Source organism: Ammospiza caudacuta, chromosome 3 (genome assembly GCF_027887145.1).
Source record: "Ammospiza caudacuta isolate bAmmCau1 chromosome 3, bAmmCau1.pri, whole genome shotgun sequence".
Taxonomy (NCBI): domain Eukaryota; kingdom Metazoa; phylum Chordata; class Aves; order Passeriformes; family Passerellidae; genus Ammospiza; species Ammospiza caudacuta.
This window is the reverse complement of record NC_080595.1, coordinates 114,274,748-114,300,259: the sequence shown is the minus strand read 5'-3', so window position 1 is coordinate 114,300,259 and position 25,512 is coordinate 114,274,748. Positions and strand designations below refer to the sequence as shown.

Below are 25,512 nucleotides of genomic sequence, written 5' to 3'. Positions count from 1 at the left end.
GCAACTTTGACTATAGTGAATTAAAAGTCATCTTTTCTCTTGTGCAGTTTATGTGTTAGGTTTTTTTGAAAAGTTTTTGTTATTTTTTGCCTTTTTAGGGTATCTCATCACTATTTAGATAGTCAGCAAAGTCATTGCTGACTCTGAGTATGGAGAGCTGGCAAAGAAAAATCTGACGATGGCAACCTCATTTTTAGCTCTATCAATGCCTCCCATGCTCCTGAGTGGCTTGAAATTGAACATATCCTCATCCCTGGAAGTGTTCCAGGTCAGGTTGGATGGGGTTTTAGACAACCTGGTCTAGTGGAAGGTATCTCTGCCCATGGCCAACTCTTAGTATGGCCATTTACAAAATCATTAAAATCCCTTTTGCTCCAGACCAGATTGATTGCACTCAAACTGGGATGGTCACAAATCACATGAAGCCTCAGACAGTTCCTAGACACAGTTTTGGTCAGTGCTAGCTGATCTAGACAAAAAAACATGCCAAATGTTCTAAGAATGTGAAATATTTGTGATTGAGTACTAGATCTAAGGCATAAACCTTCATAAGTGTGGACATAGCCTCAGTGTACCTCTTTTAAAGACTAATGGAAAATGTCTGTGGTCCACTGTGGCCCAGAAAGTGGAAAATATATGATTCAAGCTTTTGACACTTTTCATCATGGACAGTATGTTTAACATGCCATCCCTGCCCCAATCCCAGACCAAGAAAAGTCTCTGTGGCAGTTCAGATGTTTATGCTGGGTTTTTTCTGTCTGCTATGAAAGAAATTCAGCCCATCAAGATCTCAGACATTGTTCCTGGCTTCCATATTCATAGCTAAGCTCTGAGGTGTTCTGACCCTCTTCATTCCACACTGGCATCACTGATGTTGAGAGTTATTCCCCCTTCTATGAGAGACGTTTGGTCTCTGCGAGTAGAAGGACTGTCAGGTTACTGTTCCCCTCAAATCCTTCTTATTGATCTCTCAAATATGTAATAAAAACAAGAGCATAGGCAAAATAAACCCTGAGGAAGCAAAGGACAGGGCTGAGTGATGCCTTCCAGTTCTTTCAGTGATTTGTGCTGCTTAGAGCAGGAAGGAGAAAAATGTGGAGAGTACAGGAGATGCTTGGGCAGCGTTCAAATTGCCAATTTTCATTGGTGCTGCTTGCTCAAATTGTATGTAAGGGTAGAGCCAGAACTATCCTGGTTCACAATATACTCCATGCAGAGCCTTTTTTCATTAAGTGCCTTTATACTTCTCTTAAACATTTTTTCACTTGTTATTAAGTTGACAGAATTGAGATCTCAGTTTTAGTGGTTGTTCCCAAATTTACTGTATAAAATTTGGCATTACCTGGGAAAATATTAACTACCTGGGCTTGAATTATATGAAGAATCTGAATATTAAACTGGTCTGTAGGTGTCAGGTCCTTGGAAACCCTTATTTCCAGCAGGAGGAGGAGGTGAATTGCCATGCTGGAATTGGAAGTTGGATCTGGTGTAGGTCTCTGTAGGGCTCAGCTCCTAAAAGGTAAATCTCCCTTTCTCTTCCTGCTCTCTTCTTTCATCTAAGCCATCTGAGGAGGATCTCACTGACAGCTTTTTGCAGCATAGCAAAGGAGAGTCCTACCTCCACTGCCCCCCCAGCCACAACACCATCCAGGCAGACAATCCCAACCCATTCTCACTCCAGACTAGCACTGTCAGCTTGCACAAACCACCAGGATGATCTCTAAACAGCCATGGAAGCACTGCTTTGGTGAAACACGGGGCATTGATCTCCCCTGATCATCCTGTTTGCTCCTGGGGTGGCTGGAAGTGCCTGGAGGTGGGACATGGATGTGGTGCCTCCGAGATGTCGCATGGGCTGTGGTGGCACAGACCTGATCAGCGTCCACATGTCCCTGGGATGCCTGCTGGATGCTCCTGCAAAGGTCAGGCATCTCTAGAGCCCTCCCAGAAGGTTTTTAATGGAGTGAGCTGATAGCTTTTATCCTTCCTCATAATTTCATGAGGCAGAATCCCCCCACCTGCCCCAGGCAAGCAGCCAGCCTGCCACCAGCTATTCCCTTTAAAATTATGATGAAGCTTGAAATAAAACACAGCCATGGACTGAACCCTCTAACCCTCAGTCCAAAGGTATTAAGGCTGCTGGTTGATAGATACAATATCTAGTTCTTGGAAATGTTTTGCTTCTAGCACCCCTGGACGATTAGGAAGAGAGGACTTGGCGAAAAAGATGATTCTGTATTTGCTGTGGAAATGACAAGTGCAATTAGAATTGCCAACTGAGTTGTGATCAAAATTCTGATTAATTACTTACTGCTATTTCACAGAGAAGAAATTAGTGCGTATCTAATTGGCATTACTGAAATGTATTCTGTGCCTTGCTTGCATAAATTAAATGTAAAGAACAAATCTACTGCGTGTCCATGAGAGGGAGAGAAAGAGATGGAGCAAAAGTGAGTGTGTGATACTGGGCAAGATCCTCAGGTGATGCAAATCAGGGCTGCTCTGGTGAAATCCCTGGATGGTGAGGCTCAGACCCGGAATGCTAAAAGAGGCACTTTGATTTGGGTGTTTACTGGGGGTCTGTGCTGTAAGAAAAGAAGAGGTCAGGCTGGAGGATCACAGCAGCCTTTCTTCCAGTCTTATCAAATCTCACTTTATCAAAACCAGTCACAGCAGTATGAAATCCTATTTTCAGCTTGTGAAACCACGGCACCAACCCCCACCATACCATCAGAGACTCGCTATCGTGTGATTTTTGTTTGCTTATTTATTTCAATTTCAGCTCTGCACATGCTCCAGGCACATATACAATAATGGCAATTACACATTGTACAAAGCACATCAATAATTTTAGTATGAAAGAGAAGGAAAAGGCAGAGATTTGAGTGCTTTAATCGGCAGGACCATATTATGTCAATGAAGCAGGGACACGGAGGACTGATTAGATAAATTCTCCCTTGCAGTTCCAGCACCCGGCACTGAAGTGCCCACCATGTTCTGAAAATTAAATGCATGCATTAAAAATGTATTTGCATTTATTTTCCCTCTGGTGTCTTTTTTTTGTGTAAGATTCTAACAAACAGAATCTTATGGAAAAGAAAAGAAAACATCCCTAGATGGGAGCTTTGGCAGTGTATTTGCTATTTTTTTTCTTTAAGGAAGTCAACTTGGTACCTTGATGGAGAAGGCTGTGCCAGTGGGGATGAGATGAGCTTCCTCCTCCCTGCTCCCCTCAATTAACTTTTATTCTTCCAGGTGAAACAGGAGAAAGGTTGCAGAAGTGGGGAAGCAAATAGACCCTGTGAATTTGCTAATCTGTGGAATTGTTAATTTGAAAGAATTTTTTCTCCTAAAGAGGAGTCTGTCTTGCATACTGTAAGTGTAGCTGCACTGAATTTAAAGGGTCATTTCAATAATCCCCAAAACTGTGATGAAATCCAGCAGTCCTATTAATTACCTTGCAGCATCTTGCCATTATCCTTGCCTTCCCTTGCCTTTGGCCTATCCTCATTACAGTGGCATGGAAATATATGTCCAAACCACAAAATATTCTTTTTTTTTTTTATAATTTCCCATTCTTTCCATAATGACCTGGTGTCCTGCCTCTTACACAAATATTTCACTTCCCCCCACTTGAGTCTGAAAGGGCACAGCCATCACCAGCCAGCTGTAACGTCCTTTCTTTTCCTGCCTTCCTTTCTCTCTTATCTCCGTGATCTTCTCTCCCCTGCCTCCTCCCCCCAGACAGCTTTATTAAATTCAGACCTCTACTTCTGAGGCCTCTCTGTCTGAGCTCCTGCTCCCTGTAAGACATGGAGAGTGAAATGGAAAAAGTGTCAAGATTCCCTTATATTCCTCCCCTCCTCAATGTTCTTGGCAGCACAGGGTTGCTTCCCACAGCACATCCTTCTGGCTGGATGTTCAGGTTACTGTATGTAGTGTTGCCAGAATTATTTACCATTTTGTGACTCCAGGGAAACAAACCATGCAAGAAAATGTGAATCTATTTTTGACAACTGACAACACGTGCTTGACATAAAGTACCACCCTTTTGGGAAGGATTTGAGTTGGAAAGGGGAATTACATGTAAAGAGAATTTCTGTGGCTTTCATGGAGAGTGGTTGTAGCCCAGATTGCCTTGATAAGGCAATACAGGTTTGGAAGTAGATTGCTCCAGTTTTCTACCTGCTGGATTAGCCTCGGTACTTAGCTCTGAGCACTTTGTGTACTCTGACTGTGGAATGAGCCTTTCCATCCTAGTGGGACACAAACACAACCTACAAGTCTTCAGCCTGCTGTGCCCTGTGACTGCCACATGAGACTTGGGAAAACTGAACAAACCGTGCCAGATGGGCTCTTTGAAGGCTCTCCAAAGCATCTTGACTCTTCATGGCACTGAAAGACACTCCCTGATGGCCCAAACCAGCAGAAATTCTTGTGGAGATTCTTGCTGACAGCTTTTCAACTGAGCTTTGCAACTGGTGTGTCAAGAAAATTAAATGTGTTCTGATATTTCTGATGACATGGAACAAACAAGTAAAAACTGTACTTGGGCTTGTCTGATGGGTGTGTCTGGCAATGCAGGTGTTATACCAAAAAAAAGCCAGACCAAAATTGTCCATGCTGACAATTCTCTTCATAAAAGTTAGATAACGTAAACTATTATACATGAAGGGCATCCTTTAAATTCCAGCAGGGTGCCTGAACTAAGAAGCCTTGGAGAATGCTGAATTGTTCTGCCTATCTAACACAGTATCAGTGCTTTTTAAATTTTTTTTCCTGGTAAACTAAAACTCTAAAAACTCTCAAAGAAGAAAATCTGCCCAATGCACGTCTCTGGTTTCCTGTGCACAGATAATATTTTCTGACCTGACAGCCTTGATGAGGTTTTGAAGAAATTGAATACTTTTATACTTAGCCCCATAATGACAGCAATGATAAACAAACACATAGTGCCCTAACACCAAGAGTCTCAAAAATGTTATCAACTGTCATCATTTAGGGCTTGAGCATAGGGTAAGTGCCCTCAATAACATTTATTTTCTATTTTCCACAATTATCTGGAGGACTGCCCAGTGCAGGAATGAAGCTCTGTAATTTTATTTTCAGATAGGGTCAAGACATCAGCTGTTTTACATTGGCCTCATGCTGTCATCAGCTCGACCACCTGAGGAAGTGGCGTGCTGGGAATGCATTTTAACCATCCAAACAGGGACATCCAAACCTCTGCAAGCTCAACCACCAGAAATTACAAGGAAAAGCAGAGAACAAATGGGCTTCGGTTTTGCTTCCTTCTAACACCATGCAATGGGTTGTTACATCTCTTTTCTGCTTCCCATTGCAGCTGGGGATGTTTTCAGACTAAACAAGTCCCTGAAACCTGAAACTTGGCCATCACTTATGGAAGTGCCCTGTGCAGCATGGTTAATAAATAAAAAAGTTAAGAAAAATATAAAGACAACGTCTCCACTATTAACAAAAGACTCTTCAAAGCTACTCTTTTGCTCTGGGCTTTTACAATAATAAGCTGAAAAAATACATTAGAGAGCAGACTCTTTTCTAGCCACTTCATATTTCATTTTGCCTCTCACTTGTCTATTTATTTTCATGTCTTTCCTGATTACTTCTCAATTGTAGAAAGACAACATTAGGCACAATGAGTTTTAAATATACTCCCTGGCCAAAATAACTCCAAGGGCTGTCTGAAATTTCAAACAGCTCTCTAGTAAGTCTGGAATAAAATAGAAAGGAAGTGATCCTTACTACTTAGAGCAGAGCAATCAGGACTGTGGGTGATTTCAGTGCTTAACCAATACATTTATTATTTTTCTCCATGGGCACCATCCCACACAACAAGGATGAGTGTGACTCTGTCCATTCACCTTTATATGAACTTGAAGAACACTGTCTGGTAAAGCACAAGAGATGTTCCAGCTCCAAATGTACTCCCTTCCTGTTGGAGCAGTCCAGAAGGCTTGGGATGGGACAAGGACCAGGATTTGGACTACATGAGTATAAAAATTCTTTGCAAAATCAACCCTCAAAGCTTCTTCAAACCATCTTGAAAGTATCTGAAGTTCTGAATGAACATGTCATTGGGTCACAGATATTCTCCAAGTAATTTTCAACCCTGGCAGTTCCTCTGGACATACTCTAACCTGGGAGTTTTGTCCTATGAAAGCTAAAACCTAAAATGTATATATGGTATGATTTGTGATAAAGCCCTCAAAAGTCTGATGTAACTTTATAGTTAGCCTTGCTCTGAGTAGAAGTTTGAAATATATGACATCTGGAAATCCCTTCCAACCTACTTTTTTTCTCCCAAGATTCATTCTAAGCATGGTATTTTAGGATTATGCTGACAGACATTAGATTTTTTGGAAGTGGTGTTTGAAACCAGTGTGGTTCTGTTCCTACATCCATGTTTGTTCTAGAGGTTAGAAATATTTTTTTAGGGAGTTGTTCTATTTGCTCAACTCTTTTTGGATAAGTTCTCTAATTTTGGGCATTCCAAGGTATTTTGCTGAGGGCCCCCTCTGTTTCCTTTGTTGGGTGCACTGTTCAGGAGCAGAGAGATCCTTGGTTTTCAGGGTGACTGCACCTGGCACATGTGGGAGGATGCCATGGCTTGGTCACCAGAACTACAAAAGCCAAATGCAGAGTTTGGTCTTTTTCAGGGTCTTCCTCAAACTGTGTTTGTAGCTTGTTTATGTCTCTGTCAGGGATAGGGGAGTTTCTTTCTAATTTTTAATTTGATGGTAGTTACTTCATCTCCCTCCTTTCTCTCTTTCCTGTCATTCAAAACTGAAGAAGATGGTTATTTAGAAGTGTGTACAGAGCTATCATTTCCCTCTTATTTCAGAACATGAACATGGATTGGCCTGGCTGTTCCACAAGCCTCATTAGCATCATCATTAGTGCTTGGGCTCATTTTACCCAATGGCCCTGGCACTTAGTGCTGTGGTTTAATGGCAAGGTGGTGATTGGCCAAAGGTTGGACTTGATGATCTCGGACATCTTTTCTAAACTTAATGATTTGGTGATTCTCCGATTCTAAAGACAGGCCTCCAGCCCAAAATATGTGTCTAGGTCCCACACATAGCCAGCAGAGACAGATACCTCCAGAAGTGATGCAATCCATCCAAAGAAAAGCAGGAATGAATGACCCTCTAAAAGCCTCTCTTCTCCCCCTTTCTAATGATTATTGTCTAGATGAACAGCTTAGACCAGACAATTAGCTTAGACTAGATGCTTAACATTTAGGCAGCTAGAATTAATGTGATGAATCCCTTCTATGTGCTCAGATAATGACTGTAGCCTTTGTGTCTCAAATTTTAGCTCTGCAATATGTTTTCATAGGTGTTCAGATTCTGCACCGTGCTCTCAGATTAATTTCGACTCCCAAGGCTTAAAATGCTTGCCTCCCATTACTGTTCATTGTCATAAATATGTCATGGCATAATATAGCTGTCTGTACCCATAATGAAATCCTTCTGCTTTAAGATTCAAGTCCACAGCCCATACAGGACTAATATTGCTGAAAATCATCCTAATAATGTCACAGGGACTCTTGTGCTTGTGAACCTTTCTGTTATGAGCACAGGCTCTTGGGCTGAACCTCCAGCCAAGGCAGGTGCAAGTAAGATTTTAACATATTTTTATAACTTAGATGGGGAAAGAAAGAAGAAAAGAAAAGAAAAGAAAAGAAAAGAAAAGAAAAGAAAAGAAAAGAAAAGAAAAGAAAAGAAAAGAAAAGAAAAGAAAAGAAAAGAAAAGAAAAGAAAAGAAAAGAAAAGAAAAGAAAAGAAAAGAAAAGAAAAGAAAAGAAAAGAAAAGAAGCACTCTAAAGTAATTACTATAAATCTGTAATTGCAATGTTCCAAAAAAGAAATTAATATAACCTGCTGAAAAAATCCTTCACTTATATTAGTCCTCCCAGATTCCTAAACAATTGGTTTCAAGCTCTTGCTACTTACATATTTTTTTTTTTTACCAGAAAGATGATCTTCAGATTTCCAACCTAAGCCTCCCTGGTTAAAATACTAATACTTTTATTTTGTTATCTCTGTATTGGATATGGGAAACCAGCCTTCCTTCCTAACAATTGTTATAAAAATTCTATAAACTAATTATGCCTTTTACTATGCTAACTGAAATGTCTGGGCTGAAATCGGGATATATGAAATATGTTTTATTAAATGGCATTGCTGGGGAAAAATGGCTTTTAATAATAGGGTTTACAGACAAAAAAAAAAATCTACACAGACCAAATATATTTTAATTTCTCAGGGAAAGTTAAAAACTTAGTAAAAGTTTGGTATTTAGTCAAAATGTTGTTTGTCAATGAAAAAGGGAGAAAATAGAACAAATGGAAGCTTCTTTTCTGCCCTCTCAACCTATTTCTTACAGAAATTATTGTCATTTTAAAGCTTATTTCTAACCCAAATACTTCCAGAAACTGCAGATATTTGGCATTTTCCTTCTAGCCAGCTTCTAGTGGAAAATCACTCAGTCTCTTTGTGAGCGTGTTCCCAGGACCAAAGAACTGTTCTAATTGGGAAGAAATGATAATAATAATAGCAGTAAAGTGGAGTTCCCTGAAAATTTTATTTTGAGGCAGTTCATTTTATGCCCTAACTTTATTTTTGCAGAAGAAAAGGATGATTTGTCTTTGCAGTGACTGCAGGCCAAGGAAGGAGAGCGAAGCTGAGAACCTCCCCATCCATAACACGATGGTCTGAATAGAGTTCAAGTTTATTTGACTAATTCTTTCACCACTTGTCAGAGAACATACTTTTGTTTGTGGTAACAAAAAAAGCTCTTTCCTCTCCCGTTTCTCCTGCGAGTAGCACAAACACTTGTGTGGAGCACAAATTACCGTAACCATTATGATGTTTGCTGTCAAACTCATTTATTTATGCAACTGCTGTGGAAAGGCCTGGGGCCCAAAAGCAACCCTGAAAGATTTCAGAGCCCTGGTGTGGGGTCATGAAAGGGAAAGTGAGGGGGAGGGAGAAGCCTCCACTGGTTATGAGAAAGGAACTGACACAGGAAATGGTCACATATGGCACAGATTTATTGTGTCCGGGACTTCCCATTCAAAACTCATTATATCCACAGCTCAGAGCAGTGCGTGGCACAGCCACATTCATTTTTAGGTCTGGCATCTGACAAAACTGCTGTTCTGCTTTCAGGTGGTGGTGGTGGTGGTGGTAATTTTATCATTCCTAGACCAGAGAGATGGTGACTGGAACTGTGTCAGCAACAGCTCTGCTGTTTGCTGCTCCTCATCTTTATTTTGAGCCACACGTATGGGTGTGACTAAAGCTTCAGTCAGTGAGGTTGCTGATCAAGAGAAGAGTAAACTCCTCTTAAAAATACCTAAAGGAAATCAGGATTATCTTCAAGGGGAGGAAAATGGGAAAAGCTTTGCTAGTGACACAAGAAAAGAACTGATACTTGTGGAACATTATGTTTTTCAAAGGTGAAATAATAGGGATGAAAAAATTACTCTCTTTGTATTTTTATTTGTCTTTTCTGGGAGACAGGACTCATGTTACATAGAGATGGCTTTTTGGATGGTGGTTAATCACTTCAAGAGGTTTGTGAGAATAGTTTGTTTGTCTTACCTGCTTCATGAGATCATCTAAAAGTTCCAGTCCACACTGTTTAACCAATTTTGCCTCCATGCACAATAAAATATCTGGTAACACTTTGGTCATTTTAGTGATCCTGACAACACAAAGGTCCCCATAATGCTTATTTCAGGAGCAAATGCAATGCTGTGACAAAAGTTCCCAAGTCATTAATCATAATACAGAAAAAAATAGTTCCAAATTCTGTCTTTCTGATTTAGTAAAATTATGCACAAGCAGCTCTGGGCCAGTGCTGACAGTAGCAGGAATGGGTCTCTGCCCAGTCCAGCAGCACTGGGGTATGGACACTGGAGCTTCTTATTGCACCAAGAGTACAGCTCCAAACCCACTTTTGTCCCAGCCAACACAGAAGTGCCCAAAATAACTCCTGGGTGCTTTCCAAAAATTATCACGAGTCAGGAGCCAGTTCAAAAATTCAGTTTGGAGGTGATCACTGTCTTCTGGAGGGTCCATTGCTTTAATTCTATGGCAAGGCTGTGTCAGATGGCCTCAGGGACTAGAACCTGACTTGGCACTGGTTATTTTATAAGTTTTGATGGATAAAATGCTCTAGAAGCTCAGTTCCTGCTGATTCTTCTGGACACAAGTATTTCCAAGTGTGGCACCTTGTAATCCAGAAGATTTGTGGAATTAAAAGGAAAATCCCGTTTTCCAGCCTGGTCTGGGCACAATCTCTAAAGGGCCCTTCCAGATTTACTCACCCACCTCCTTTGAGAGGGATCAAGATATTTTCTCCTGGCCGGGTTATTATTCTCCCCCCAACTTTTCATGGGTTTCTAAGACAGGTTTGGTGTTTTCTCTCAAATACAAAGACCAACAAAGATCTCTCTGACTCAAGAGGTTCCTGACCTGTAAATCAGTGAAAGCTTGAGGAGCATTTTGAGTGAACATTGCTATACAAATGGTTCCCATACTCTTTTTGATCCCTGTTGGAGAGCATTCTGACCTCAGAGATTTGCTGGTCTCTCTTTTTAAAACTGATGCTTTGAGGTCAAGAATGAATTATTATTATTATTATTATAGTCTCTGGGAACTGTAAAACTGTAATTTTTTGTTCATGACTGGGACAGATATATTGTCATCTGTAATGTGTGCCTTCCCTCTCAGGCGTGGGGAGCTCTCAAGTGTTGATGCAAACCTAAATATGTGTAACTATATGAAAGTGGCAAATAACACTTGATTTTAAGAGAATAATTAGTTTCAATATGTGTGGCCATAGCAAAGCACACAATGAATGCAAGAACAAATATTTCATGTATTACACCTGTTTTTCTTTGGATTTGCATGTGAAAGGGAAGGGTGAATGCAGATCTCAGGATGTGTAAGAAGAGAGTTTTATGACAGAGCTTCATTCAAAGGAAGCACAAATAACTGGCTTTTCTCTTCTTGGGCACCTAGTTTTACAAACCTTGAAGGAACACAGTATTTTTGAGTTCACAAATGTGGCTAAAATTGGCTTGGGGGGGTCAAAGTTTTTTATAGAAGAACGGTAAACAGGAGAGTATAAAACCCCCACACAGACTGATGTTATGAGACTCATTTCCTTCCAAGATAATTTTCTTTAAAAGAAAGAATTAACAGCCTAAAGCAGTCATTCTATTTTTATTTACATGGTCCCTGCTATGAGTACATATTTATTTGTGTGTGTGTTCCCATGGTTTAACCCCAGCTGGCAACTCAGCCTCACAGAGCCCCTCAATCACTCAGCCCTGGTGGGATGGGAGAGAGAACTGGAAGGATAAAAGGGAGAGAACCTGGGGGTTGAGATAAAGACCTTTAAACAAGGGAAGTAAAAGTTGTGTAAGCAAGCAAAGCAAAACAAATAATCCATTCACCACTTCCCATGGGCAGGGAGGTGTTCAGCCACTCCAGTGGGACTCCACCACAGGTTGCAGTGACTTGGGAAAATAAATGCCATCACTCCAAATGTCCTCCCCTTCCTTCTTCTTACCCCAGCTTTATAGGCTAAGCATGAACCCACATGGTCTGGGATATTCTGTGGGTCAGCTGTTCTGGCTGTGTCCCCTCCCAAATCCTAGTGCACCCCCAGCCCATTCACTGGTGGGGTGAGGAGCAGAAAAGGCTTCAACTCTGTGCAAGCCCCTCTCAGCAATAATGAAAACATCTCTGTGCTGTTAACACCATTTTCAGCACAAATCCAAAACACAGCCCAAAACAGCTACTGCAAAGAAAATTAACTCTGCCTGAACCAAACCCAGCACATTTGTAAACAAACACATAAGAAACATTTGTACCACTGTGCCTTCCTCTGCAACTGAACTCAGAATAATTTACCTTTTCTGGATTTCCAAGGTGCTGTTCCTGGGCCCTTTTTTTCCCCCTTTATTTCCCATTTGAATGTCAGCAGGTCAAAAGGAACAGTTAATGCTGATGAATATTTCCCTCTCAGCAAAGATATGTGCTGGCCAGCCCAAGGCCAATGAATTGCAATTTCTAAACAGTGTCCCATTTATCTCTCCTCTCCCCCTTCCTCCCCTCCTTGCTTTTGTATTTTTGTAGCTATAATTGTAGTTAAATTAGAAATAACTGACGGGCAAATGCAGTCAGATGGAAAGAAAATTGTGGGAGATTTATTTTATTTTGATAAAAAACTGACATTGCCTTTTGTTTTTGTCAGAAAGAGTCTCTATTTTCCCCTGTACCATGAATTGTGGAATCTATCACGAAATGGGTAAAAATTATTGAAGCAAATGGTGGTGTTAACCTGAAGGGGAAAATCATTAATGTTGATGTATTTCATTCAATTTTAAATGTAGAATTTATTTTATTTTATTTATTTGGCATTGGGGAACAAGGGAAAAGCCAGGAGACTTGTATAGGACTCTATGTGCCTTTAAGTCAGAACATCTATTTTAAAAAATGCTTTTCTCTCCTTCCACCTCTCTCCATTTTTCTAAATAAAGGATATGATGTGGTGATGGTGGCAGCGGTGGAGGTTTTTTCCCTAAGCAAAGAGGGCCCCCTCGGCGCATTATTCTTTTCAAATGTGAAATGAGGTGGAAAATCCTCATTTCACGACAGGAAGGACAAATATTGACACAAAGTTAATATTTGTCAGGAGCCCTAGAAGCAACCTGAGTTGCTAAAATCTCATCTAGATATATGTGCTGGTGTGTTTATGTATATAAATAAATAATAAATTTGCCTTGATGATGGGTGGAACCTGCAGAAAGCAAAGTCTGCTCGCTGAGGTGGAGGAATTATCTGCAGAGGGTGAACAAACACATGCACATTCCATGTATCATTTCTCTCTCTTCTTGTGTGGAGCAGGAAAAACAGGCGAATTCATGAGCCCAAAGCACACATGTCCCCTTCCTCTGCCTGGGTACACAAGATCGCAGCATGAAATTCAACATTATATGAGTATCTTCAAATTTCCCACACATGTCTAAGGACTATAGCTGACTCTTTTTTCCCAATTTTTTTTCTCCCTCTCTCACACACACGTGTGTGTGTGTGTGTGTGTGTGTGCAAACACATACAAATAGAACCTGTGTAATCCAATTTCACCCATGGCAGGGGGATGCTTCTGGAATTTATCACTGCTATTGTTCATCACCGATGTAAATAGCACATGTCAGCTCAATATTCAGTGGTCACTCAGTATTTATTAAGTCCTGTCCACTCTGGCCTTTTTTAGAGGAAAGCCCTGAGGCAGATTAGCTGCTGGCCGTGACACGCCGCGTCACTTATCTGTTCTCATTGATTATCAGAGTCAGCTGTGGCCAGGACTCACTTTTTTCTTCTCCTCTCCGACCCCCTCTTACAAGCACCCCTGCTTGGATTTTCATGAGGAAATAATCAGATTAGGGCTTCAGCGGCGAGTTCATATGGAGTTCTCTTTCTCCAATGTGCTACTAACCGAATAAACGTGTTTTGTGGTAAATTGTAAATGACATTATGATTACTAAGGCCAGCATGGGTTTCATTTAAAAGTGATCGAAATTGCAGGCTGCAGAAATTGTGACTGGCAGATAAGGCCATTTGGAAGAAGACAAGCAGTGATGCGTGTGTGTGTGCACGGGTGTGTGTGTGTGCAGGAAACCAAGCCAGCCCCCTTTGCAAGGCAGGCGGGGCCAAGGAAAGTTCTGAGAAATCATGAAGTATCATCAAATCCCATTTGTAGACATGAGAAATGTCACCAGGGGGAGATGGGGTGTTTCCAGGAGAGCCGTGGATGAGATGTGTCAGCCTTTGTGGGCAGGCTGCTGGCGGCACAGTGCGTCCTCCCAGCGCTCCGGGACAATTCCAGTGTCTCTGAGCACAGCATTTCCACTTCTGTTCTGAACAGAGCTGTCCCTCACTCTCTTTTTTGCCTCCAGCACAAACTGACAGCAAAATACACTGAAAAGCAAAAAAAAAAAAAAAAAAAAAACCACCAAAAAACAGGGAAAAGTAAGAAAAGGGAAGCAAATTTGTAAGCTGGTGTCTAAAAATAGGGGGGATTGTACAGATCCCATCTCATTTGGACATCCTCCCTGAGCAGAGCTCAACATTTATGTAATTCCGTTGCTTCCCTCAGGGACGTGCAGAGGGAGAGCTCATTCTGGGTAATGTTCACAGGCCACGGGCTGCACATGATGATTCCCCTGGAAATACATAATGCACAGGATCCTGGCTTTGAGATGCAACTAAAGGCAGAGCCCAGAATTATTTAATGGAATCACAGAATGGCTTGAGTTGGAAGTAACCTTAAAGATCATCCCCAGGTAGACAGGGACACCTTCCACTGCACCATGTTGCTCAGAGCCCATCTAACACTTCTCATAGTTAATTTATTTTTTAGAAGTCTGCTACTTTTATCTAGCAGAAATTTTCACATAATGTGTCCTTGATAAGTGATGTCTTTTAGCCCTAATATCCTCTTATTCATCCAGAAGTTTGTGACTCTTAAGGATGTTGCTGTCCCTTATTTTTTATGTGAACTGAATGCATGTGCCCATGTGCTGAATGAGGAGCACAGAGCTGGTTTGGACACTGGCCACGCTTTGCCCAACACATTTGTGAGCACAGCTGACTAAGGAAGGAGCAGGCTAGGTGAGGGAAGGAGAATTCTAGCTGACTACAGCAGCAAGTTCCTCCTTTGATTTTATTATGAAGAGAGGAAGGAAAAACAGAAACCTACATATTTTTTCTAAGATGCTCCAGGCAGAAATGTTTATGTTTTTGGTGCCTGTATCTGAACTCATTTACTTTTATTCTCTCTTTATAATCAGTGGTGATCTCATCATTACAGCTTGAGGCACAATTTCTCTCATCTTAAAGCAGAGACTGTATTTAGTTAGATGGAGCACACTATAAACTTATAGCACCATTCAGGATTTTGACAAAGGTATGGAGTGGCAGCACAAGGGGGAATGGCACAAAACTAACAGGGGTAGGGTTAAATTTGATATTGCAAAGAAATTCTTTACTGTGAGGATGTTGAGACATTGGATGCCCAGAGAAGCTGTGAATTCCCCATCCCTGGAAGTGTTCAGGGATAGGTAGGATGGGGGCCTGAGCAACCTGGTCTAGTGGAAGGTGGCCCTTTGCAGGAGGGTTGGAACTAGATGATAATTAAGGTCCAACCTTACAACCCAAACCATTCTGTGAGCCTATGGTTCTTTTACATTAAGTGAAAGAACAAAGTGTTACCAGAAGTGGCTTTTGCACTTCCATTCATTGTGTGTTACACCTACAGATGTTGCAGCTACCAAAAGAAGTCCAGGTGACATTCTGCACTTGTGTTTAAGTGACAGGATCCCACCTATGGTTAATAAAATTATAGGATTGTAAAATGCAATCCAGATGACTAAATAGAAGTATTTTAGGGTGAATTCCATTGTTTTAAACTGCTTTGAAGAGATGGCTGGGAAATTCAGTGTGTTTCAGTTACACAAATGTGTGTTTAGTGTGATTTCTGGTGCTGTGGGGTGTCCTTGCAAGGCATATGTCTTCTATAGACCCTGTGTCACATATCTCTGGTACCTCAAGACATCTCAAACAAATCTAGACACCTGCCTGTGAGCAAATGGTTGAAATTCCAGATCTCAACTGACTGCAGTGGGAGTTTGGACATTTGTAACATGTGTGAGAGTCTCCTATATTTGTAGGTATCTGAATCTGATGGTTTCTTCCAGCTTCTCACTTGATGAGGTGGTTCACCACTGGAGTAGATTAATGATGTTCTGGTCCTTTCTAGTGTTTTCTGTTTGAAGTGCAGTCTCTGTGAGTGGGATGAGACAGCATTTTGTAGGGTTAAATTATCTTTGCAAAGACTTGCAGTCATGCCCTGATTCATTACTCTGCTACAGGCTTGGGACCAGGAAAAATGTAGAAGGCACAAGGACATAGGGACAAAGTGCTGGGTCAGACAAAAAGTCTGTCTTGCATGTGTGCTCTTTCAATGGATGCTGTAGTTTTATATGTTGAAAAAACAAGGTAGGTACATGTGTTGCTTCTCTGTCATTTGTTTTCAGTCCTCAGCAATCTTCAATTCCAAGGCATCTAGAGGTAGATGCAGTTTCTACCTATTTAATACCTCTCAGTGTCCAGGCTTCTCTTAAAACTGTGTAAAATTTTAACACAGGCAAAGTGACTTTTAATTTGGAATGGGAAAATAAGGACCTATTAAAAAATTGAGATGATGTCTGAAACAATTAATTTTTTTTTCCCCCATCTCCCTTTATTCTCTTCCAGGAATTTACAGAGATGACAGCAAGTGTCTCTTCAAGCCCTCAGTACAAGGCTACTTCTGCAAACAGACAGATCATGCACTTGTCATCTTAGAAAACTTGGATTCCAGTGTGGACAGCCAGAGACTGTTCCCAGTGGTTACAATGACTGGCAGCTTTATGGACACCTTCACTGATGAGACCTCGCATTCTTTGTGCCACCCTGCAGAGCATTGTTCTGCTTTCTTCTCTGTTCTGCCCTCCACCAAAATCACCACAGTTTGCTTCCCAGACCTGGCACCTCTGGCTTTCAGACTCTACCTCCTCAGTGGCCAAAACACAACCAGGCTGCCCCTTGCCATGTTCTTCTCTGAACCACTCAGCCTTCGTGTTTTCATCCAAGGGAATTATGTCTCTCCGACCCCATCTTCTTTTTCACTGAACTCAGGGGCAGGGGCCAATTACTTCAGCTTTGAGGACAACCTTCTCTATGTTCTTCTCCACGAGAAGAAACCTGTGGAAATAGTTGCTGGCCTTTCCCTTCTTGTGGCTTTCACGGTAACTGAGGCTGCTGGGGAGGAGGGTGAGGCAACCATAGCACACCGATTGGCTGATTTCTTGAAGATTGGTCATGACCAAGTCAGAGTGGTCTATAATGTGCTGGGAAGTGAAAGCACTTTGCAGGTAATCTCAGCCAATGCCAGCAAAAAGAGATATCACTGCCCTAACATGGCATTTTGCACAGCATTTCAGAGCAGATACAGTCCACAGGAAGAGGGGACACAACCAGGGAGCACCCGGGCTCTGCATCCACCTGACAGGGCTGGTCCATCCAGAGTGCTGATCATTGAGCTTGGTGATCTTCCAGGTCATCCAAGAAATGAGCTGACAAGTGACAGCCTAAAGAGTTTGGCCAGAACAATTATCAACACTCATCAGACCGGAGAACTTCAGAGTGGCCTTGGCTTGCCAGTTGACACCTTAATGGTGACTCAGTCTGTTTTGCTGTCCCCAAGAGAAGGTAACAGTAGGTAAGTAGCAGACGAATCACCACCAGATACTGATTAAACTGTAGTGAGGTACTTTGTCCACTTGGTGTACTTATTAATTTCTCCATTGACTGAAATATGACTAACCATGCTGAAACATGTTATAAAATTTTCATTACTTGTCCAGAGAAACTGTGGCTGCCCCATTCCTGAAAGTGTCCAAGGCCAAGTTGGACAAGGCTTGGTGTAACCTGCTCTTTTGGAAGGTATCCCTACCCATGGCATGGGGTAGAAAAAAATCACCTTTAAGATCCCTTCCAACCCAGACCATTCCATGATTCTGTGATGTCAGAGCTATGCCCAAGTTCTAGCTGGATTCCCAAGCATCAATTACCTTGTTTTTCTGTTGGTGCTCATGTGCCTCTCGAATGCAGAGATGTCAGTGGTGCCTTAAATGAGGAACAGAGTTCCTGGAAGTCTGCCTTGAAACTATGGAGAATTGGGTTAATTCAGGCCATCATAGCTCTTAAATTCTAAATAATTAAATCTATGAATGTTTATAAATTGATGTGGCAGCAGGGGTGCATTATTAAAGGTGGGTTGTTGCCTTAACTATCTTGAAGATCTAAACATTTATTCATATACTTTTAAAATTTAAGGCCTGCAGGATAGAAGCCACTACTCTTCACATTGATGCCTTAGTGTCGACTCTAAGTATTGATTATTTTTACCTAAAATTCTAGAAATCCATCTGGTCTCAATGATTCAGTAGCTGGACACATCCAATACTACCTGAACATGTGCCCAGGTGTTGGATCCTATTCTTTTTCTTTCTGTCACAAATACTTGCTAATTTCCTCCTGTCAGCCTCTACCTCCAGATTCCCATGAGAGAACCTGGTTTCTTTCCTCCACTTTTACATCAGTAGCTTTCTGGGCATTGACTTTTCCTCCTCCTCCTCCATATACCTTCAAAGTAATCAAATCACCTCACTGTCTGCTTCGGAAAAAAAATTAAAATATTTGGGTTCTGGCAAGTCTTTCTTTTCTTTCTTTCTTTCTTTCTTTCTTTCTTTCTTTCTTTCTTTCTTTCTTTCTTTCTTTCTTTCTTTCTTTCTTTCTTTCTTTCTTTCTTTCTTTCTTTCTTTCTTTCTTTCTTTCTTTCTTTCTTTCTTTCTTTCTCTCTGTTTTCTGAATCTGTTTGGAAGTGGGTATGACTGAAAGTCAAGGTTTCCTTCTTGGCGGATTCCCCAACTTTGGACATTTTTAAGATTCAACTGCACAGGGTGCTGAGCCACCTTGACAAAACCATGATTTTTCCAAGAAAGGTTGGACCACAGGATCATTGAGGTCTCTTCCAACCCAGTATTCTATGGTTGTATAGAATTGATGCCAAATGCAAAAGTATTAAATGGTATTAAATGGTATTAAATCCTCTTTTCTACTGGCACAATTCAATGATTCCATTAGCCCATTCTCCCACAGAAACAGGAGAGCTTCCTGGTCTTCTGTTTGCTCACTGTAGTGAGCAAACTTTTCAGTTCTGACTCTCCAGACCCAGTTCTCTTTGTTTGCCCAGGTCCTACATCCCACATGATGTGGGCCCGTATGCTTGACTTTTCTGTTGGTAATTTATCAGCCACAAAAACTCCCATGCATTTTATCAGTAGTGACTTTATATTTGTATCTCCATGCAGATACAGCAACAGATCTGCATCTCATTTTGACAAAAGAACACAGGATACTCTTTTGCTTTACAATAATTTCCCCCTGGATCTCCCTTTTGAGTCCTGCCAGTCGCAGAGTTTTTGGTCAGTTTTGTACATACTAAATTTTATTGATATTCAATACCAAGACTCACTTTTTAAAGGTCTTTTTTCCTTCTCCTCTACAGCAACAAGGAGCCCTTTCTCTCCCTCCTTCCTCTGTCCCCATCTTGCTCTTTTTAGCCTCTTACAGCCGCTATTTGCACAGCCCAGATGTCAGCCCTTATCTGCAGAGGAGGCTGTGAAGAGTGGGGCTGGGATGGGAGCAGACAGCAGTGTATTTCAGCATCAGATCCTGAAACTGTATTAAAAGCATATGGGTAATATGAAAAAGGTAATATCCCATCTGTTTTTAATAGGGGACGGAGGATTTGATGTTTGGCCATCTTATTGTGTACTCTCTTGATATTGCATAATGTTATTTTTTGATGTTGTGCACTACTGAGGCTTATCCAAGTATAAGTATATTCCATATATTCCATCTATGCAAGAAAGAAATTGGATTTGTCTAAGAATTACCCTCTGAAATTAATACCACATCCTTTCCCATTTACTGCTGACCCATGGACCATCCTGATGTCTGCCAGTGATACAAACTCTGTTCACATGCTTAACTTTTCTAGTAGACCTTGTGTGGTTCATGGTGGAAAAGCAGCCAGAAGGAGGACAATGGTCTGTGACTGTAGGAATCCTTGTTTTGTTGTTTTCATTTTGGTTTGTTGGTTTCAGCTGTAGGTGGTTTTTGTTTGCTTGTTTGTTTGCGAGTTTGTTTTTTTTAGGGGGCAGGATATTATTTTTGTTTTCTTTTGGGTTGGGTGGGTTGTTTTGTTTTGTTTTGTTTTGTTTTACTTTGCTCTTGTGCTTTTGGTTTTGGGGTTTTGTTGGTTTTTTTTGTGGTGTTGCATTAAGCTCAATGAGGAATTCTTAAGTGCAAGATCAGATCTTAAATCAGGGCCAATTCTGAAGATATACTGCATTTTGGATCAGCTGAACCAACATCACTGTTGTGAGTGGGGCTGTTCGTATTACGCTGAAGGACACTGCAAAATGGGACAGCAGGAAAATGATGTGGGAAATGTTACAGCGGCTGTGAGGCCCTGGTACAGGTTGCCCAGAGAAGCTGAGCTGCCTCTGGATCCCTGGAAATGTCCAAGGCCAGGCTGGATGGGTCTTGGAGCAACCTGAACTAGTGGAAGGGGTGGAACTGGATCATCTTTAAGATCCTTTCCTGCTCAAAGCATTCCATTATTTACATGATCCCAAGACATGATCCCAAGAGACCCTCTGAAGGAGGGAAGCACCATCTTCTGTGTGCCAGCAAGGAAACCTCAAGGCTGCCTTTTTTCAGGCAGAAATGACATCTCCACGCTGGGACTGCTGTCCCAGCTGTGTTTTGTCTTCCTGTCTGTGCACACTCTGTGAAAAGATTCCAAGCAGCATGGACCAGGAGAGTTGCCTAGGATGGAGGATGTTTTACTACAGACGCAAGAGCAGTGCTAAAAGCCTTGGATTCCCTGTCCCAGTTATGGGAAGACCTGGGATCTTTATTGAAGAGAACATTCACATCACCAGATCACAGGACTGGCTCAGAACTCACCCACCCTCAGCTGCTCGGGCTCCTCTGCACTGTTATTTATTGCTCCCCATCAGTCATAGCTTTTCTGGAATTACTCATGGCTGACATTTCCGATGCAATAAAGCCACAGATAACCTGTGAAATGAAATCAGGGTTTTCCTGTTGGGACATGTACTGTCCCCAGTGTCTATCTGTCTCCATTTAAGCAGCACATGCTGGCACAGGCACAGATAATTGGGCTGGAATTACAAGTCAGACAAAGTATTCCAGTGTATTTTTCTGTGGAAGGAAAAAGGGAATATTTTCATACCTGAGTCATGCGAAACCCAGTTGGACCATCAGAAATACACAGAACCTGCACTCCTGCCAGGCCCATCTCCTTGGGCTTTCAGAGCAGTGAATTGTCCTGCATCATTATCATTCTCAACAACTCTCAATTTCAGAGAGACCTTTTCTCTCAGAAAGGAGGTTGGAGCCAGGGGAAGGTTGATCTCTTCTCCCAGGTAACAAGCAACAGGAAAAGAGAGAACAGCCTCAAGTTGCAAAAAACTCCCATCAGGGGAGGTTTATGTTGGATATTAGGGGAAAAAATCATTCACTGAAAGAGTGGTCAGGCATTGGGACAGGCTTGCCAGGGCAGGAGTGGAGTCACCACCCCTGGAAGTGCTCAAGAGGTGAATGAATGGGACATTTGGGGACATGGTCTGGAGGTCAACACAGTGGTGCTGAGTTAATGGCTGCATAAATAGTATTAGAAGTATTTCCCAACCATAATAATTTTATGGTTTTGTAACACAACCACAACTACAAAAAGATCTTTAATCAGCACAGTCTGGAGGCTTATTTGCAGCCCAGGACAGTGAGGCTGAAGGGGAGCCTTGGAAGCCCGGCTGTGGTAAGGTATTAGTCAGTAGGTCTGTATATCACACTGCCAAGCCTTTAAAAAATATGGCTTGTCTGTTATGATTTGAAGTGCTTATATACATGATTTTAATTTAACTCCTTTGTTAGGGTCACTTCAAGCACGGCTCATTAATTTGTCAAGAGAAGACAGAGGTGATTGCTGTGACTGCTATAGTCTTGCACAGCTGGAGAGTCAGAGATGCCTATCACACAGTTTATCTTCCAGTAAAATGCCTGTGTATAATAGATACTGTGATATATTTACAGATAGAAATCCCTGGTTTGCAAAATCTTCCTAATATCAATATAAATAAGACAGAATAGGAAGCACAATGATAAATATATTGTGTATCTTTGTGCAGGTGCCTTTATACAAAATCAGGAATATAATTCTGGGCAGTTGTCCAGAATCCATTTAGTCCCTATTCTCACTCTACTTCAGGGTGCTTTGCTCCTTCTTAATTGACCTCTAACTGGACACAAACTGAATTTGGTTTTTGTTGAGAGTTATGTTTGAGGTAGCGTATGAAAAATGGTGCTTTTGCAGGAAATTTGAGGCTCACAGCAAGGAATAAAAGGGAAGCAAATTATCAAAGAATGGCTCATTCCAATGGCAATTCCCATGCAGAGCACTAAATGAGATATTACAACTAATTCCCTGTGTCACGTGGCACATATGCAGGCAGCAGGAACGGAGCTCAAACTAGATGAATTCTGACCCCTCCTAACCCCAAAGTTCTTGGATTTGGTAACTTTTGTGAAGATTTTAGGCAGGCTGCTCTGTGGAATTGCACAGGGTTTTATAAAAAAGAAAGACTTGACAGCTCTTTTCCTGCATTTCCTCTTTTCCTCCAGTGAGCAGGCAAAGGCAGGATGGTAAAAATCTCCATGTCAAGAAGTGCAGATATTGTAACACCTGAGGTTATTTCAAAGTTTTATTTGCTGCACTCCTCAAGTGTGTGAAGGTGTGGAAGCGATGATACTCAGGAGCTTAAAGTAAGCTTAAAATCTCCTTTAATTTAAACTTATTTAATTTTAGGTTAGATATTCACAGAATTAGACTTAGGTTAAATATTCAGTGTAGAGAGCATATTCTTGTGTAAAATATGCCAGTCACTCACAGCTGATGTACAAAAAAGGACAAAATCAGTTCAAGTAAAAGGAAGGAGATTTATGATGATCATTTATGATGGAAACTGAGTTTATTTTAAGAAATAAGGAAGAGCATCATAAAACCATTTAGTAAAGAGTTTGTTTAATTTGGCAAAGCAAATCAGGAAGATATCTTTCTATCTGTGAAAATATGTTGCAAAAGTAAATACCAGTCAGGAATATCTTGATAGTAATGGACAATGACAGCACAGGAACAAAAGCATATAAGGCATTGAGAGGTAAATTTGCACTTAAAAATAGAAGCAGGTTCCTTCTCAGATAATGAACTGGAAGAGCCTTGCAATAGAACTGGAAAGAGAACATTTCACATTTCCATTCAAGACTATTTTCTATATTTTTTCCACACACGGCCAAAATTATATCATGAATTTTATTTATTTATTTATTTACTTAATAGTTTGGGGTTAGTTGAGGTGGCCAACATCTCTTTTACAGTCTAGTAAAAAGGTTGGAAAGTCCACATGAAAAACCTAGAGGGTTTTCCATCAGAGAAAATTCTGGTTCTGTAATGGGTTCTTTATGGGTGTGATGGGATAAGAAATATCATGAGTATGAAGTGGGGGTTAAAACTTGAACGAAAAGTGTCATGTCAAATAAAACTGCCTGACCAAAAGTTGTACTTTTGGAATCAATATGAATTTTTTATTGTCAATTCGTAATTCTTTTCTTAGTGGGAAACTTAGTTATGGGATGGGCTGGAAGAAGTAGATGGTCATTGGGAACTTCGAGACTCAGACACATCTTCCCACAGTGAAAGTGGCGACAATGGATGTAAAAAGAGTTTATGTGAAGGGATTCGGTGTCAATAGAATATTTATCCGTCTTATCAATAGTGAAATTTTAGTCTGTTTCTAATTTTTTGCTTCTGGTAGAATTGAAATTTGGCATCAAAACTTAATTGTCAATGTAAAGAAGACCCAGCCATACCAGGGATGATGGTGCCACAAAATGTCTTTAATTATGTAGAGATTAGGCCCCAGATCTACTGTTTTAACTTTTTTTTTCCTTCATATTTAAAACAAGGAAGGAAAACTAAGGAGGTATGTTTTGACCTAAGTCCATGGTCAATAGAGTAACTGAATTGCTGCTTAAATGTAAATGTTTTTCATTCAGACTGTTCCAAACAAGCACAAAATATGATGTCTGTCCATAAGACTGTTTGGTTTTGAAGGGGAAAATACCAAAAGCAGCCCTTCGTGTATGAGCCTTGTGTGAAGCCAGCACTTCCCTTGCAAGTTTTCCAACAAATCTCCAAACTACCATCCATGGATCTTCACATTGGCCCTCTAATAATAGTAGATAAATAAAATTACAGTTTTCCACCACTGCTTTCCTGGGCAGGAACCATTCTGACAGTGTAGGGTTAAGAGGGTCAATCACCAAGACACATTTCACCCCTAAGCCTTAAATTTTAAACTAAATTTCTGTTAGTATCTAGTGTACCTGGTGAACGTATCCAAGAATTTGTCATTCCCACTCAAAGGTGACAGCTGTGAATTACAAGATTCAGGCAATTAGGAGTCCTACCCTCCATATAGCTCTGGTTGCTTGCTCTGACAATGGCTTTCCAAAACTCAGCTGGCTCCTCTGCAGGAAAGGAGCAGGAGGTAGGAAAGGTGCAGTGATAGCAGGAGAAAGCAGAGGAAGGGGAAGGTGGAGAGGGCAGGAGAGATTTGGGAAAAGGAGCACAGGACTTTGCATCTAAGGGAAGAAGGAGAAATAAATTGCCACATATCCCGCACACCAGTCTTGATCTTTGAAACTGAAGGGTTTGTGTTAATACATCTCAGTTAAAAATGAAGAGGATCGGTTCAAGGGAAGTTATTCCCTATTCCAGTGCTCCCTCAGAAATTAACATTGTCCTGATACATGCAGGAGATCCAGCAGTGTCCCTGTCATTCTTCTCAAGCACTGTAAAGAGATCTGATCCCAGCACTGGTACCTCAGTGCTGTCAAACAAAACCTGTCTTGCTTGTGTCACATATGAATTTATTTCCTCTCCTAACAACGAACAGGATCTGCAACATAAGCGATGATTTACACGACACAGGCGCCAGCAGAGAGGAGCTGCTGGCCACGTCTCCAAGGGACCAATCCTGTCCCCACTTCACCTTTTTAACATGTGAGTGGTGTCACCTCTATCAGCAGAGCTTGTCTGCTGTGACACTCGAGTGAGTGACGGCCGTGTCATCTCCCAGGCCAGCTCATTCTGCTGTCGCATCGCGCTCTTGGCGTCCACTGCGCGTCTGATGGGAAAGGGGGGAAAAATTCTTCCACATGCTTTGTTAGCAGGAATCTGGTGAGCAAAGGGTTAAATGGCTTGGGGTGCTGGGTGTTTGTGGGGTAGTGTGAGTGGGTATATATGAGTGTGTGTGTGTATATGTATTAAAAAAAAAAAATAAATATAGATATAGATATATATATGTGTGTACATACACAGGCACCTTGGTTTGGCTATAGGACCTCGTGCCCGCAGGCCACAGTCACATTATCATCTGGAAATTGGATAACGACAGCACAATGACAAATCCAGGTTGCCTGCAATAAGGTGCTAATCCCTTTGCTTTAATATCGGAGCAGCGTGTAATGATGTTTGGACATCACTCCAGTTTACTGACGACCCCACTGGGGCCGGCAATAGAAGCGTACAACTGTCTAACAAGCCATCAGGTGACCGCCGTCGTCAAAGCAACGGGGGATGCAATCTAATCTTCCCTCCATCCCTTCCAGCTCCCAATAAGGACCAGATTATAGAAGTGGCCCATCAATGCTT

The 25,512-nt window shown here is 41.4% G+C and overlaps 1 protein-coding gene across 1 annotated transcript in view; it reads left to right on the top strand.

Moving 5' to 3' along the window:
• The window catches only part of PKHD1 (PKHD1 ciliary IPT domain containing fibrocystin/polyductin), a 239,029-nt gene that overhangs the window by 193,706 nt on the left and 19,811 nt on the right, over positions 1–25,512 (top strand). The window contains exon 60 of the mRNA XM_058801804.1: positions 16,359–17,364. Coding sequence (XP_058657787.1) covers positions 16,359–17,364 — 1,006 coding nt within the window. The remainder of the gene's footprint in view (positions 1–16,358; positions 17,365–25,512) is intronic.